We start from the raw sequence: 18,554 nt of genomic DNA on the forward strand, positions 1-18,554 counted from the left end.
AAATTTTTTTTTTAAATGAGCGGAAATTATTTTAAGTATTTTATTTTTCTGTGTATATTTCTTTTATATATTTATTATGTCCAAATGTCCTATAGGGTACCTATAGGTGGATATTTTATTTATTATGTGCTAATGAGCGCTCGTTTTAGAGATCACTGCACTTTGTACATATGCATGTATGTACATATGTATTACGCTTTGGTTTTTTACACAATCCTGCTTGTTTTTGTTAATCAAAAATCAAGGGGTATTGCGGGAAATATGCCAATGTGGACTTTGAATATATTTTGTACGCAATCCTGCTTGGTTTTGTTAGCCAAAACCCAAGGGGTATCGCGGAATATATGCCAATGTGGACTTTGAAGCAATGAGCGTATCTACATATGTGACAATACACGTATGTATGTAAAAATATTTAAGTATGTTAAAAAAATATTTTATGTTATATTTAAGTTGTACCCGATGTATATATATGTATATGCCGGTATATTCCTCAGCGGATTTAATAGATGTATATGTATAGATATGTATATAAATATTTTATTTTGTATATATGATTTGTGTCCGTAATTCTTATAGGGTATACCTATAAGCGGGACTTTTGTGATTGCCTTATGTGCTAATGAGAGCTCGTTTAGAGATCACTGCACTTTGTACATACATATATGTATGTATGTAAATATAACGTTTTTATATACAATCCTGCTTGTTTTTATCGGCCAAAGAACAAGGGGTATTGCGAGATGTATGCCAATCAGTGATCTGCAGTGAATACTTGGCTTATGAATACACTCTCATATTCATGAATCACCCCCAATATTCACCCACACTTGCTCTCACTAAAAATATTATCTTCTCACAATCACATGGCTTGCTTGTGTAATAATGAGTGTGAATATGTCTCACAATCACTTATCGCTCACACTTGGCTTGGCTTGCTTCTCTGTATACAATTGTTTGAGCTATTCGTTGCTTACCATTAGATGAGTTGAAAGGCTCATGAATACATTCACTAATAAGTGGCTCATTATTTATTCATGAATACATTCACAAATTCCTTGCCTATTCAAAATATATTTTATACCTACGCGGAGGGGTTTTAAAAGGAACGAAACGCGCGATTGTAGTGACTACAAAACTGAAACTTCTTTGTTTATTATCCTTTTAGTCAATTATTTTCTTAAGCTTTATCTTACATTCTAGAAATTGGAGAGCTTAGGTAGATGAGTCCCTGAAGTTTATACCTACGCGGAGGGGTTTTAAAAGGAACGAAACGCGTGATTGTAGCGACTACTAAACTGAAACTTCTTTGTTTATTATCCTTTTATTCAATTATTTCTTAAACCCTTGCATCTTTATCTTACATTCTAGAAAGTGAAGAGCTTAGGTAGATGAGTCCCTGAAGTTTATACCTACACGGAGGGGTTTTAAAAGGAACGAGTGAGTCGAGTGACTTCGTAGAAACTACAAAACTGAAACTTCTTTGTTTCTTATTCTTTTATTCAGTTTTCTTTTAAAATAGAACAATAAATCACATTAAAACATAGTAAAATTACTAAGAGATACTATACATATATACAAGAAATGTGGGTGGGTTTTGTGGCAATATGTTTTGTACTTCCTTCAATTTTTCGATTAAAAACGATATGCGGAGCAGTTCATACAGACATTCCAACAATATTCAGCTTTAAACGTAACATATCAACATACATATATCGACAGTATATGGCTTGCTAATTTAAGCATTTACCACAAAGTAGCACTATTTTCATATTCTCCCGCAAAAGCTATGAGAGATGTCGATATTGAAGCTGTGAAGCATTTCTGCATTGAGGAGATATCAGGCAATATTGAGTTTTACACTTCCGAACACAATGAGACCCCACAAATTCCATATTCACCAATTACTTCAACATCAAATGCGTCTTCACCTGCAAATGACCTGAACTTCTTTTTTACAAATATTTCAAACATGAGCGCGCAGGAACGTATCGAAGATGAGATGGATAGATATTTTACAGAAAGAATACAATTTGATAATGACTTTGACGCAATTCAATGGTGGAAGCAACATAAAGCTAACTTTCCACGCATATAAAAATTTGCACTTAAAATATTAACTATACCTGCAAGTAGTGCGGCGTCTGAACGTGTATTTTCCTTGGCAGGCAATTTAATAACTGATAAAAGAAATCGACTTGCACCCAAAACCGTAGATAATATAATATTCCTGAATTCTATATTTAAGACTAACTAATATGGCAAGAAGACCTTAGAAACTTAAAAAACAAAAATATACAATGATATTGAAAAGTAATTTTGTGCAATACCTCAATCTTAATATATATTTAGAAGCTATACTTATAATATATACTTGTATCTTTGGAGTTGAATCTTATGTATGTACATAAATCTTGAAGTAAATTTTATGCTTATTATTTTTATTTTTTACCGAAATTAACTGAAGTTTGCTATTTAGTTTTTTGATAATAATTCATGTAATTTTTATACCATTAAACTGACGTGATTTTTATTTTTAATTTTAATTCCATTGAAAGGAACTAAATTATCATTTTATAAAATAAAATGAAATATTATAAGTGATAACATATTAATGTATGTAAGTATGTATATGTGATTTTTTTAATAATAGAGAAAATTAACACAAAATATGAAAATCCAGTTTTTTATTTCATTATATCTAGTCATTATTTGAACCAGTTACAAAATCCTTGTTGTTATACAATAATATAATAGTAACTCTTACTAATTTCATAATGGATTTCTTAGCCTTTGGTTCATAGCGTTACGGCTCAAGTGGCTTGCGCACAATTGAGCTTCTTCGTATATTCACAAGTGTTTTGTATTCATGAATGTCAGAGAGTCCTAAGCAAAGATTCATAAGTATTGTGAGCTCATAAGCAAACACTTGTGAATATATGCTTCATACAAGCTAAGCAGCTCACAAGCCAAAACTCTCTCTCTCATAATTGTAAGTGAGTAGTATTCACACTTATACTCATTCCGTGAATAATTTGCTTGCTTCATACTCAATTTTTCGCAAGTGGCTCAAAGTTGTGTTTAACTCATTCACTGCAGATCACTGATGCCAATGCGGACTTTAAATTTATGTATCGTAAGTGTGGTGAATTAATGTATTAAACCGCGTAATTTTTTGTCGTTTTGCTTTATCAGTAATTTACCCGCTTCTCTGGAATGACATGGACTGATCGTGTGCCGTATGCACGTACATATGTATATATGTACGTATGTATATATGAATATGCGTATTCGCAATATTCCTAACGTGAGATCAAAAGAAAGCGCATATATATATGTAACGGGTGATTTTTTTGAGGTTAGGATTTTCATGCATTAGTATTTGACAGATCACGTGGGATTTCAGACATGGTGTCAAAGAGAAAGATGCTCAGTATGCTTTGACATTTCATCATGAATAGACTTACTAACGAGCAACGCTTGCAAATCATTGAATTTTATTACCAAAATCAGTGTTCGGTTCGAAATGTGTTTATCGACAAATTTTGTTCAGCGATGAGGCTCATTTCTGGTTGAATGGCTACGTAAATAAGCAAAATTGCCGCATTTGGGGTGAAGAGCAACCAGAAGCCGTTCAAGAACTGCCCATGCATCCCGAAAAATGCACTGTTTGGTGTGGTTTGTACGCTGGTGGAATCATTGGACCGTATTTTTTCAAAGATGCTGTTGGACGCAACGTTACGGTGAATGGCGATCGCTATCGTTCGATGCTAACAAACTTTTTGTTGCCAAAAATGGAAGAACTGAACTTGGTTGACATGTGGTTTCAACAAGATGGCGCTACATGCCACACAGCTCGCGATTCTATGGCCATTTTGAGGGAAAACTTCGGACAACAATTCATCTCAAGAAATGGACCCGTAAGTTGGCCACCAAGATCATGCGATTTAACGCCTTTAGACTATTTTTTGTGGGGCTACGTCAAGTCTAAAGTCTACAGAAATAAGCCAGCAACTATTCCAGCTTTGGAAGACAACATTTCCGAAGAAATTCGGGCTATTCCGGCCGAAATGCTCGAAAAAGTTGCCCAAAATTGGACTTTCCGAATGGACCACCTAAGACGCAGCCGCGGTCAACTATTAAATGAAATTATCTTCAAAAAGTAAATGTCATGAACCAGTCTAACGTTTCAAATAAAGAACCGATGAGATTTTGCAAATTTTATGCGTTTTTTTTTTAAAAAAAGTTAACAAGCTCTTAAAAAATCACCCTTTATATACATATACATATATACATATATAGATATATATATATTGTTTTTGTTCATATATATATGTAAGAAATATATACGTGTATATAAGTAAATGCAATGCAATTGGAATATAATATATGTATGTTTGTATTTTCTTCTGAATATCGTTTTTTTTTCTTATTTCGTTTTCTCCGTTGAGATGTAGGAGAAATGAAAATACCGATAGTTTTTATGTTTGCGTTGCGCTGACGTTATGATACCCGTTTTTTGAACCTGATTAAACGGGGTATACGAGTACAAACATACATATATGGTGTAAAAAATATTTTGTAAATATATGTATATTAGAGTGGGTCAATTTGTATGGAGCAAAAAAAATGCACCAAACGGTTATCAAAATCGTAAACTACGATGAATTCTAAGAAAATTTGCCCAAGAAACCATGGCTCTAAAATCAAAACGGACTGCCATAACACCATCGCGATTTTTTCTATAGTTCGACGTGAAACGCTAGTCAGCAGTTGCACAAAGCGCTCGGTTCCTTGAATATGTGGAGGAATTTGTGGATCCGGAAGTGGAGGATTGTCAAATTCTATGTATTCGAGCAAATGGTCATAGGGTATGTTTGCTGCCGGAGGCTCGATTTTCATTTTAGACCCATGGTTTCTTGGGCAAATTTTCTTAGAATTCATCGTAGTTTACGATTTTGATAACCGCTTTGTCAAGAAAAAAATTGACCCACTCTAATGTATATGCATGTAATAAATATGTAGGTATATATAAGTAAATGCAAAAATAGAATATATGTATGTATGTTTGTATTTTTATCTTTTATTCTTCTTCTGTTTTTCGCTTTAGGGTGTACTTTTTGTTTTTTATAAATCTGCCTTCGCTTACGGTTTAAGCAATCCTGCTTACTGCTTTAAGAAGCAGAAGGGGTATTGCGGAAAATAGTGCCAGTACTTAGTTAAATTTGTATTGTGTTTGTAGTTTTTTTTTTGAATATCGGTTTTTTCCGCTTTCTCCGTTAAGATATAGGAGAAATGAGAATACCGATATTTTTTTGTTTTGTTTTTGCGTTTTGTTAACGTTATGGTACCCGTTTTTTGAAACTGTTTAAACGGGGTTTACTAGTACAAACATACATATATGGTGTAAAAAATGGAAACGATACACTTACATTGACTCGCATCAAGGGTATTTTTGGTTTTCATATAGGGGGGACAAGTAGGTGTATGTCTCCTTGTGATCTGTTTTGCGGTCAGTGGCTTCCTTTCCTTGTAGCGGCCAGCTGCTCCTTTTTTTCTTCTCTTTCCCTGTTCCTCTGTGCCAGTCTCCTTTGTTGGTGTTGTGATCGCGTTCCAGCCCTCCGTGTTGATACTTGTGTTGTTTAACTTCGTTGGTTTAATTTCGCGCCCGTTTTCCGTTTATCCGTTTAGTTGTGTGTTCTTAGTTTTTTTTGTTTTTGTTTTATCACGCCTGTTTGTTGGTTGCTGAACGTACATATGTATATGTATGTATGCATTTTTTAGTTTCACAACTCCACTCTTTGTTTTTTTTTCTTTTAAGCTCACCACTCTTTTTTGTTTGGTTTTGTGGTCACTGCACTGCATTTATTGCACTTAAATTTTAACTCCACTGTATTTATAAATATATATGTATATACTTTGTGATGTTTTCCATAGTTTTGTCACCTCGTATTTCACTGATTTTTTTTTTTTGCACTTTTGTGTATTGTATTAATATCCTTGTATGTACATATGTGCTCACTTTTAATTTTTTTCTTTCCAATGTGCTCACTTTTTTCTGTTTCTTTTTACCACTGTAATTTTATGTTTAATATATATGTATTGGGTTTTTTTTTCACAATGTGTTCACTTTTATTTTTTATTACTTTGACCACTGGTGCCGTCCAGTACGGCTTCGAAGGACCATAGATATTTGTACAAAACTCGCGGCAGTTACCTCGCAATGTAGAGTTAAGATGCGCAACGAAAAACGCTGAAAAGGTACGGAGGAACGCAAGGTGACTGTCTGAGTTCGCGGTCGAAATCAAAAAGAGGCTGGTGCCTTGTCTGTCGGTCCCTTTTGTTTCTTTTTGTGCGGTGTCCTCATGTGTGTTAAATTCGTGATGTTGATATTGTGTGAGTGTGATGTGGAATGTGATGATGATGTGGTGTGAAATGAAGATGTGGTGTAGAATGATGATGTGGTGAATGTAATGTGTGTGGTGTAGAAGTGTAATGTTGTGAGGGGGGTCTGAGACTCATTTAGCCAGATTTATATCTATGAGTGAGAAACGCGTCGAAAGTTTTCTACGATGGTATTTCCGCGTTATCTTCCAGGGTATTCTCAAATTGATAAAGTAGGATTTTGAGTAGTTTCAATCCACATAAGAAGATTAATATGGGATCCCAACTACTAGTGTCTGTGCAGATTTGTTAGACAATTGTTGATGGTCCTCTGAAGGTGTTTAATCGCGCTTCCGCTTTCTTGGGTTGCTTGGGGTAGAATAAAATTAAATTACGCGTTGACCTGAACTTGTTTGTTTTCGTATTGGGATACCATATCCCTCCATGCCATCAGGAAACCAGTATTTGTTAAGGGTGCATTTTTAACAATTGCTCCAGCTTCTCCTCGGGTTTTTTGAATTAAATGGAACAGTCTTTCCACCTTGCTGATTTTGTGATTGTTTACATATATAGCCGTAAACATGTCTCTGAATGCAAGCCAGGTTGCGAAATCTCCATATCATATGTCCGTATCACAAGGGGGTAGATGAATTGAGGGTCCTATGTCCCGCGATGTATATTCCTCTAAAACTCAAACCTTTATTGTTGCGGTTGAGGTCTTGAGATCATAAATAGCTTGATAAATGGATCCTAAACATTTCAAATATAATTGATGCCTCTTTTTAAATTTTTCTTTGACTTTTGCAAAGTCAATAGTTTCACTGGGTCTTTTTTGGGGTTCTACGAAAGGCATCGTACGACTTGTTTGCCTTGTCGTATATCGCGTTGAGTTCAACTCTTTTTATTTCCAGAGTATAAATTGTTTCATCTAAGGGTTGAGTGCCGTAATGTTCCTCAATATATTCAAATAAATCGGAAATACAAAATTTTAACTCTTCCATTATTATTAAAAATTCGCTTAACCGAGTCGTAACAATTAAGGGGGTATTCTACTCTAGAAATCAATTTTTGGGCAGTTTTTTGAATTTTATTTAAAAAAACCCAAAATATTTTTGCTATAAATTTCGTATGGTGCTTTTATTTATATCTTAAGAATACAGAAAAAAAAATTACTAAAAAATATTAAAAATTAAAATAATTAGAGGGGGGAGAGACAGGTGTAAAAAAATGTCACATCCTGGTGACATTGATCCTGACTCTCCTGGTGGTCTGAAACAAAAATCAAAAAAAATTCTTAATCAGTAAGGATGCTCTTATAATCTCTACCTCAGGGAACACGAAAAAGAATTTTTTTTTTGAAAAATGGCGACTGCCTGAAAATAAAAATCATTTTTTACGCTTTTTTTTGAAATTCCTGAATTTTTTTTTAATATTAAAAACAAAGGATTAAGGATTATATAAAGATAAAGTATTATATAAAGAAGGTTCACACAAAACTTCAAGTAAATCTGTTGTATAGAACTTGTGATAATGCCGGTACCATGTGTAAAAAAGTAGTTTCGAGAAAAACGCGTTTAAAAAAGTGAGTCTACCTACCTACCGGGCTAGGTACTGCGTCACTAAAGTAACTGTAGCTCTTAAAATAATTTTAATTTTTAAAAATCCTTTGGAGGATATGTTCTTAAGGGTCTAAACTTTAAATATATGAAAAAAATCGATTTTTTCAAAATTCTAGAGTAGAATACCCCCTTAATTAAATTAAAATTAAACAAATAATAATTTGAAAAAATATTTCTTTATTTAAGTTTTAATTTGAATACGTGAATAAGCAACGAATTTATATTCTTTGTTTTATGTGTATATTTTCTACCGCAAAATATGATAGCTGAAATTCCGACGAACGATAAATTTCTAATGGGTCCTTTGAAATTTTTCCTACAGTGTCTGTTTTTTGCTTGCTCACACTGCGCGAGCAGTCAACGTTAGTTTGTTGTTAGTTGAGTGGGTGCCAAAGCTACGCTACTTGGCTCTCAAAAAATATGTTCGTATATATGTATGTATAAGAAAGAATAAAGTGCAAAGCGGAATACGGCAATAACAAATTCAAACAAATTGCAAATTTTTCTTATTTTTTATCTTAAAACTATAAGCATAATATATTTTTGAGAATAAACAATTGAATTTTATAAAAAATTTTCGATTTGCCGTAAAAGTTCGAAAATTCTAGAAATTACGCAGAAGTTAACTTTACCCTTGAATAACTTTTAAAAGAGGGAGTATATCGAAAAATTGTCAAGACTTTTTTTGTAGAGCATTCAATTATGTATACGAATATGATCTTTTTATTCTTACAAACGAGAAAGTTCCAGAAAAAAAATATTCGTAAAAAGTAGCAAAATCCCATGTTTTTTAAATGGGAAATGTATCGTGTTTGGGGCAAGGTTTATTATGAAAATTAAGGGCTTTTTATGGTCTGAAATTTTTTTTAGATGGAAAACTAAAAGTTTATGGGGCGTCTCATCAAAAATAATCAATTTGGTAAATAACGGACACCCTAATAACTATATATATATATATAATGAATATAAATATAATTATAAATTTTAAATAAAACCTGATGTGGTCACTTATTCCCGCGTTGATATATTGATTATGCTGCTAATATGCTGCTGCTGGTTTTGGCGCCTGCATGTCCGTCCGCTGTGGTGACCGTTTTATTGTGTCTTTCTGTTGGTTGAGTTCTTCGTTCCTATGTTGGCGCTGTTGGGTGTTTTTTGCATTGTCCTCTAATTCGTATTTAGACGAGTTAGGAGCACTATGCAGGGATGTGTTCATTTGGTATGACCAAATTGCGTCAACAATTTAATTGTTAATTTTCGCTCCCAACATTATGAGCAAAGCATTTAAATTTTAATCCAAAGTGTTTTAATCAAAAAATTTGCAACGCATAAGAAATTATGTATACATATTAAAACATCACATTATTTTTAAGAGATGATGCGAAACGCTTAATATTATGGTGCGTTCAATACAATCCCGTATACAACTATAGAGAACCAGATTGTAGATACCAAATTTTCTTTTAGGTTCTACAAAGGTTGATTAAATCAAGGGGAAAATCTCAAGCTAAAAATCTTTCAGTTCAAATGGTTGCTGCTGAAAAACTAGCGCAGTGTCCCTCAGAGATGTTTGATGTGATACTTGATGAAAATCAACTGGAGGATGCATGTGAGCATATTGCTGAATACCTAGAGGTAAGTATTCTTAAAAGCGTAGATGCAAACATTTTATTTATCTTATCTTGTCCTTGTACAAGATGGGGCTGTTGGGCTGTTTCAAAATGGCAACAATGTTACGTACACTATTTAAAGTGTAAATACAGTAGATTGAAACTGAACTGGGCTGAGGCTATTGATGTTCATAGAAACAAGGAAATATAAACGCAAAATATTTAATTATTCAACAATATTTATTTTGTCGCCTTCAAAGTAATCCCCACCAGATGTAATACACTTATGCCAACGATTTTGCCGGTCCTCCAAACACTTTTCATAAGCACTTTTTGGAGCCAAATCTGCTGAATACGGTGATTGATCTATGGTATTTGGCTTTAAATTCGGTCACAACCGTATTATTTTTGGAAAAAAGTTTAGCTATATCGGGACGAGTGGAGCATAGTGATAAGCGATATTTCATCACCGGTGATTTTATCACTGTGATTGAAAAATCGCTTATAGTCACTGCTATTGCTAGCCCAAAATATCAGTGATTGGTGATTTTTCTTCATGCCAATATTTCCCTGTGAATGAAATTTACAATTGGCCCTAGCTTATGAACATTAATGTGGTGATTTTTTTGGTGTTAGAAATAGAAATTGTGATTTTGAATAAATCCTGCATATGAACTACCCAGTCGGCATGTAGTATCTAGAACGTGTGAAACTAAAAGTGGCGAATGTTGTTAAATTCTGCATTACAACCGATTGTTGGACATCTCGCAATACAGTTACATAGCTATTACACTACATTTTGTTGGTGAAAATTATGAATTTAACAAAAATTTAATGGATTGCTGTCCAATGAGTGAGACACATACTGCCAAAAAATTAGCCGAGCAAATACAAAATATCACAACTGAGTGGGGGGTATTTGATAACATAATATTTGCAGTGTCTGATAACGCGAATAATATAGAGAGTGCCTTACAAAATGAGTTCAAACTACGCCACTTCGGCTGTTTTGCGCATATGTTAAATTTAATTGTTATAGCAAGTATAAGTGGCCATGACGTTAATACTGTTTTACAAAAAGTAAAAAAATTGTCACACATTTCAGAAAAAGCACTTCTAAAAATGGAAAAATTATGAGTTTTCAACGCAATGCTGGTACCGAATCTTTGAAACTTATTCAAAGCGTTGAAACTCGCTGGAATTCTACATTTTATATGATTGAACGTTTTATAAAAGTGGAAGATGCTATTAAAAGTACTGCCGCTCTCGTAGACAAGGAATTACCCCGAATTAATCCTGACGAATGGTTGTTGCTAAAGGATTTGCTTACTCTATTAAAGCCTTTTGAGTACACCACAAAAGAAATAAGCGGCCAAAAATATTGCACCGGATCGATGGTTATTGGTCTCAAAAGCTTGTATACTAGGTGGACAAAAGCCAATAAAAGCAGTGGCTTTTGAATTACTAAATGGTATAAATGAATGATTAGGAAATACCGAAAGGAGTACACTCTAGGCATGGCATCATTCTTGGATCCTCGTTTCAAAAATTTTGCCTTTTCGGACCCCACAATAGCCGACATGTTTAAAACTCGTATCATTGCAGATGTTGTTAGAATAATTCAAGAAGCCCAAATAAATGAACCAAGAACCACAAGTAGAAACCTCGAGAGTTTTCAATATGGAGCTATATAGACTCCAATATTGCCTCGAACCAGCCGCGAGGTACTTGTTATTCAAGAGCCATTATCGAGGTTCAGCGTTATTTGGAAGAGGTAGTAATTGCTCGAAATGCGGACCCCTGCAAATGGTGGCAGCACAACAAATGTAAATATCCTTATCTGTCTCACATAGCTCCGATAAAATTAGGATGTTACGCGTTGTGATCTTAAAATTTACATTTAATGTGTATGTGAGCTAAGTTTTTACTTGTTCTTACTTAATTACTTTAACTTAATCTTATAATTTGAATTATATTAATGTTATTTTCAATCTAAAGCTGTTTTTTTTGAAAATCAATTAATTTTTATTTCATTTTAGATCTGAACATGTGCGATTTGAAATAAAGAGTATTTTTTTAATTTGAGCACTTATTTTCATGATTATTATTAATATTAATCATAATTAATAAATAAAAAAACATGTTTATTGAATTTTGTTGAATATACAATATATTCTGTTTTAATTTATGGAAAATTTAAGGTATTGCATTAAAATTAATTCCTTTTGTTTCAGATTATGTATTTTTGTTTTGGCTTAATTGCAGGTTAGAACTACTTAAAATATCTATGTTATTAAGAAAAGTAGCGATCGCAATAGCTACAAAAATCACAAAATCAAAAATCAAAATTTGAAGGGTAGCTAAAGTGAAAGAGGCGAAACATCCCCTCCGCAGCGTTGTGCGCTGGGTTTGGGACCCGCTAAGTAAAAAATCATACCAATGAAAAGGAATAACAAGTCTCGGATGAGTGACCCTCCTTTTGATGACCCCCATGGCAAACGAAATAAGGACTACGAATTGAGGGCATGCACCTGGAATGACCGGTCCCTTAATTGGGAAGGTGCCGCTGCCCAGCTGGTTGATGTCCTCGGGGAAAATAAAGGCTGACATCACCACCGTCCAAGAAATGCAATGGACGCGACAAGGACAGAGACGAGCAGGTTCTTGTGACATTTACTACATTGGCCATAAAAGGAGTGCAAGTTTGGTGTGGGTTTCGTGGTGAGAGAGAGACTCCGTCGCCGAGTACTATCATTCACCCCGGTGAATGAACGTCTAGCCACTATCCGCATCAAAGCGAGGTTCTTCAACATATCGCTGATTTGCGTCCACGCCCCGACGGAACAGAAGGACGATGTGACCAAAGATACCTTCTATGAGCGCTTGGAGCGCGCCTATGAAAGCTGCCCCCGCCACGACGTCAAAATCGTGCTTGGCGACTTTAACGCCAGGGTGGGCTATGCAGGTATCTTTGGCACTACGGTTGATAAATTCAGCCTCCATGACGAAACGTCCCCAGATGGGCTGAGGCTGATCGATTTCGCCGGGGCCCGAAATATGGTTATCTGTAGTACTAGATTCCAGCACAAGAAAATACAGCAAACTACCTACCTGTCTCCGGATCGAAAAGTCACCAACCAGATCGATCATGTTGTGATAGACGGAAGAGGTCCTAACATCGACTCGGACCACTATCTTGTAGCAGCCAAGATTCGTACCCGCCTCTGTGCAGCAAAAAATTCACGTTAATAAACACAAAGAAGGTTTGCAGCGGTGAAAAAACAGACAGCCTACCTCGCAACGGTACACGTGCGGGATGGGATAGATAAAAAATGTTTCGGCTTACAGAAGGTTTCAAGACCGGAGCATACTCTTGTAGAACCCCCAAAGGTGATATAGTCATCGATGCCCAGAGCATACTTAAATTATGGAGGGAACACTTCTCCAGCCTGCTGAATGGAAGTGAACGTACAACGCCAGGAGAAGGCGAATTGTGTGAAAGATTAAAGCTCACCGTCAACAAACTGATTGGACCTTACCAGTATGGCCTTAGACCTGGTAAATCAACAACCGAGCAGATATTCAACATGCGCCAAATCTTGGAAAAGACCCGTGAAAGGAGACTCAACACACACCACCTTTTCGTCGATTTCAAAGCTGCTTTCGACAGCCCGAAAAGGAGCTGCTTCTATGCCGCGATATCTGAATTTGGTATCCCCGTAAAACTAATACAGCTGTGTAAACTAACGATGAGTAACACCAAAAGCTCCGTCAGGATCGAGAAGGACCTCTCCGAGCCGTTCGATACCAAACGAGGTTTCAGACAAGGCAACTCCTCATCGTGCGATTTCTTCAATCTGCTGCTGGAGAAAATAATTCGAGCTGCAGAACTTAATCGAGTAGGTACAATCCTTTATAAGAGTATACAGCTGCTGTCGTATGCCGATGATATTGATATCATCGGTCTCAACACCCGCACTGTTAGTTCTGCTTTATTCCAGGCTGGACAAGGAAGCAAAGCAGATGGGTCTGGCAGTGAAAGAGGGTAAGACTAAATATCTAAATATCATCAAACAAACAGTCGTCGCACTCGCGACTTGGCTCTCACGTCACTGTTGACAGTCATAACTTTGAAGTCGTAGATATTTTCGTCTATCTTGGAACCAGCGTAAACACCACCAACAATGTCAGACTGAAAATCCAACGCAGGATAACCCTTGCCAACAGGTATTACTACGGACTAAAAAGGCAATTGAGAAGCAAAGTCCTCTCTCGACGAACAAAAACCAAACTCTATAAGTCACTCATAATTCCCGTTCTGCTATATGGTGATCCCTAACAGAATGTGCTAAACAAGGTATTTAAGAAATTTCCTCATTATCATTAATTGAACGAGAAAGCAATCGTTAATTGCACACTACAATTGAAGTTTGTTTATCGACGATAATTCCTCTTGGAATTGCGGCACATAGAAATGCACGATAATATTTCTCTAACGATAACTGCCACCGATTCATGTCAATAAAAACGTGTTTTTTTTTAACCACAAAATCATCAAAAACAACAAATTTATAAAAAAAACTTTTACATTACGAATTAATTTTTTTCGGAAAAGGAAACACCCTCCGAAATAACAACCTGTACATAATTTAACATTATTGGAATGTAAAGAAAAAGTAATTTTGCATATACTTTTGGCAAAACTTCATTTTAAAAAATTTTACTTCCCCTCATAGAAAACAATGTTAAAGTGTTCTTTAAAAGAGATATATGTGCATACATATCAGACATAAACTTAACCGAAGATACTAAATTTATTGTACTGAATGGTTGTAGAAAACATAAATTTGTAGATAGCATACCATGACATCAGGGATATGAGATTAATAGCCCAATTCAGTAAGCAGTCTCTTGTTACAATTTAAAAGATTAAAAGTAAGTTCTCAATTTGTGACAAGTTACTATTAACAATTCAGTTTCTAGATTTTAGTCAAAAGCTATTATTTCAAATTTATCACAGGATAGCTAGCAGGTAACAAAACTAAAAAATTCTTGTTTGTAATTTTGAAGAAACTGACATTTCAATCTATTAACTATTGTGATTCAAAGTCACACTTTTTTTTATTTTTAGAGGATTCGTCCACGCTTTACTGTGGCTGATACCGAAATGGTACTACTATCATTATCTATATGATTTCTAGTCAGTTCATACCTTTAAAATACGTGTTTTAATAGAGCATTACTTTTTGTACTCTGCAGCAGGGAAATCCACCGTTGAAAAGAAATATGCTAAGTTGGAAAGAGGCGAAATGAGCACCGAGGGCAATGAAGGCAGTAGACACCCTAACGTGGCGAACACTGAGCAAAGTGGCACCCGCATCATAGGAGTGTTTGAGTACTCTCTAATCGGGATTAAACCGAATTTTTGCGTTGGTGTGTGACACTAGAATCATGGCTCCATCATTTCACAATGAAGTCTAATCGACAAACAACCTAGTGCACTGCATTTTATGAACCAGTCCTCAAGAGTAAAAAGCCGAAAAAGTCGGCTGGCAAAGTTATGGCATCAGTCTTTTGGGATACCCGTGGTATATTATTTATCGACTGATTACTGAGCCATTTATGATCCATTGCACTGTGTATTTGGTTGCAGTTCTATTCTACGAAAATTTGTGTTCTCCCGTATTAGCTCTGTGTTGGTATTTTTGAACACTTATTGTGACTGTCGCATATTGAATTCCAAAATCGTCTCAAGTCATAAAAATTGCTTTTAATTCAAAATCTCAAATTTAGAGACTTGTAACTGTATTAAAGTACTGAATTCCGTTTTAAGACCAAAGACTAAACAAATTACATTCATGTTTTGCAGTAACCGATTAAGATAATAAAGTTTGTTAGAACCGATTAATATAATAAAGTTTGAATATGTACAAGGTAGGTTCCACAGTAAACAGGACTTTTTGAATCTAGCAGCCCCTGGTGGCGCCATCTACGAGGTGTGTTCAAAAAGTATCGCGAATTTTGTGTTTTTTCAAAAATTATGTATTTATTCATGAATATCTATTTTGTCCCCTTCAAAGTAATCCCCATGAGGTATTATACACTTGTGCCAACGGTTTTTCCAATCTTCGAAGCACTTCAAAAATCATTTTTTTTTTTATCTTATTCAGCTCCTTCTTCGATGCCGTCTTTATCTCGTCAAGAGAAGCGTAACGTCGTCCTTTCATGGACCTTTTCAGTTTAGGGAACAAGAAAAAGTCACAGGCGGCCAGATCTGGGGAATACGGTGGCTGCGGCATCATTAGTGTGTTGTTTTTGGCCAAAAAGTCGCTCAAAAGCAACGATGTGTGTGAGCAGGGGCGTTATCGTGGTGCAAAAGCCAATTTTTGTTCTTCCACAAAACCGGGCGTTTCTGGCGGATTGCTTCGCGCAAATTGTGCATAACTTGCAGGTAATATTCCTTATTGACCGTTCTTGCCTGTGGCAAGAACTCATTATGCACCACGCCCCTGCAATCGAAGAAAACTGTCAGTTAAGATTCGCGATACTTTTTGAACACACCTCGTATATGTCGACTGGTGCGTTAGAATCTGCTATCTTTATCGATTATTCATTGATTTCATGACATTTCACTGATTGGAAGTGAAGTTATTGCATTTTAAGTGTCGTATGTTTGCGCTATCGGTGCCAAATTGAGCTTCGAACAAAGAGCCAACACTAAATTTTGCTTTAAAATTGGTAAAACTTTTACGGAAACGTTTCAATTGATGGAAAAAGTTTATGGCGATGTTTGCCTATCACGTAGCAGAGTGCACGAGTGGTTCTAACGTTTTCAAAGTGGTCGTGAAGACATAAATAACATGTTGATCGCCAATCAAAATCTGTGATCATCGAAAATTCCATCGAAACTGTGCGAGAATTCATCAAAAATCAGCCGAAATCATCGCTGAAATTTATGGAAATGGAATTGAACATCTCCAAAACATCGATTTATCGCATTTTGGCCCAACATTTGGGCTTCTTATGAAAGGTGTGTGCACGGTTTGTTCCGCACAAATTGTCTGACGACCAAAAATTGCTCAGAATCCAATATTCGAAGGACATCATTAAACACTCGTTCGTATTGAAGCAGAAGTAGATTTTGAATAAAATAAATTGATTTTGCCGAAAACCCATTTTTTTTAAGTTCTGTTTACTTTGGAACACACCTTGTACTTACTTGTTTTCCTTTATTAGCGCTAAATTTTTTTTGTACATAAAGCAGGAATGGTTTAGGGTATCAATGAAATTCTTTATTCCTGTGAATGCAATTATGTATGTATTTTCGCAAATTTGGTTTTTATGATGAACTAACAAACCTTACTGAAGAGAAATGTTTAAAGAGCGGAAAAAATATGTCGTCTTTAGCTGTCCCCATCGGTCTTCTCTTGTAGCTTTTGTAGCATCCCTATTAAAAAACAATTGCCTTTCATTTATTAAATCATATTCAATATTATACGTTCAGTTAATTTTGCAAAGATATCTTGCATATTGACTGATATATACGGTATAATTCCAATCAGAGGTTTGAAAATATTTTATTAGGTATATGGGAGATTTCATATATGGGATGTTGGAGTATTGACGCAATTTGATCTATTTTTGACATCCCAAAATATCATCAGAGTTTTATTGAGGTACCTCACATACCACAACTGCGGGGGATCCATTTCGAGGTTCCTTACTTTTTTTATGAAAAAAAAACAGAAATTTCAAATTTAATGGTTAATGTTTATCACCATCCGAAAAAAAAACAATCTTTGGCATTTATCTTTTGAAAATTATCTCTTTCAAATGTTGGCTGCAGCTACGTCTCAGATGGTCTATTCATTGGGTCCAATTTTCAATGACTCGATGGAACATTAAGACTGGTAACGACGACGAATGACATGAGTGATATTTACTCCAAGACCTGAATCAAAGCAGGATTATCCGCATAGACTTTAGACTTTACATACCCACTCTGGAAAAAGTCTAACGGTATGATATCACACAATCTTGATAGCCAATCGATCGGCCAAAAACTTGAAATTATCTGCTCACCGCAGTTTTCTCTCAATAAATCCGTTCATTGATGTGATGTGTGGGAAGTAGTGATTTTTATCTTTCAGTGAAAAGAGCGATTTCGATTCTTAAATCATTTTTGATCTTACCTGCTATAAAGCCAAAATAAAAATATATAATCTGAAATAAAAGAAATTAATTTTAATGCAATACCTTTAATTTTAATTTTATTAATACTAATTAATATTAACATTATATTAAATTAAATATCATGAAAATAAGTTTTCAAATTAAAAATATACTCTTTATTTCAAATCGCACATGTTCAAATCAATAATAAAATGCAAAAAATGATTTGATATTCAAAATTAAGCAGTTTTTTCACTCTTTAGATTAAAAATAATATTAATCTAATTCAAATTATAAGATTAAGTTAAAGTAATTAAGTAAGAACAAGTAAAAAATTATTTTAAAATCATAACTGAAAAAACTCTTCACTATTACTGATTCGCACTTAAAAAAAATCATCGTTTCATCGTCCAAGCGCATTCTCCTTTCACTTAAAATAAGTCCAGCTTGAGAAAAAGAACCGTTCGCAGGGAACCGATGACGCTAAACATCCTAATTTTATGTTGTGCTGCCACCATTTGAAGGGGTCCGCTTTTCAACCAAATTTCCTCTTCCAAATAACGCTGAACCTCGATAAAGGCTCTTGAATTACTAGTACCTCGCGGCTTGTTTAGCGCCGTATTATAGCCTATATAGCTCTTGAAAACATTGAGGTTTCTACTTGTGGTTCATTTGCTTGGCGAAATTTTTGAAACGAAGATCCAAGAATTATGCCATGCCTAGAGTGTTGCTCTTTTCCCTTATCTGTCATTTATACCATTTAGTAATT

At 35.0% G+C, this 18,554-nt stretch overlaps 1 protein-coding gene across 29 annotated transcripts in view; it reads left to right on the forward strand.

Annotated features, from left to right (window-relative positions):
• LOC105224078 (voltage-dependent L-type calcium channel subunit beta-2) overlaps nucleotides 1-18,554 on the forward strand; it is a 995,088-nt gene that overhangs the window by 697,533 nt on the left and 279,001 nt on the right. For 26 of the 29 annotated variants that reach the window (XM_049462492.1, XM_049462493.1, XM_049462517.1 and 23 more), the window contains one exon: nucleotides 9,471-9,638. The exons of the other annotated variants lie outside the window; for them this stretch is intronic. In XM_049462492.1, the coding sequence (XP_049318449.1) occupies nucleotides 9,471-9,638 (168 nt within the window). The remainder of the gene's footprint in view (nucleotides 1-9,470; nucleotides 9,639-18,554) is intronic. 29 annotated transcript variants of the gene reach the window in all.

The sequence above is a fragment of the Bactrocera dorsalis genome, chromosome 1 (genome assembly GCF_023373825.1).
Source record: "Bactrocera dorsalis isolate Fly_Bdor chromosome 1, ASM2337382v1, whole genome shotgun sequence".
NCBI classification, from domain to species: domain Eukaryota; kingdom Metazoa; phylum Arthropoda; class Insecta; order Diptera; family Tephritidae; genus Bactrocera; species Bactrocera dorsalis.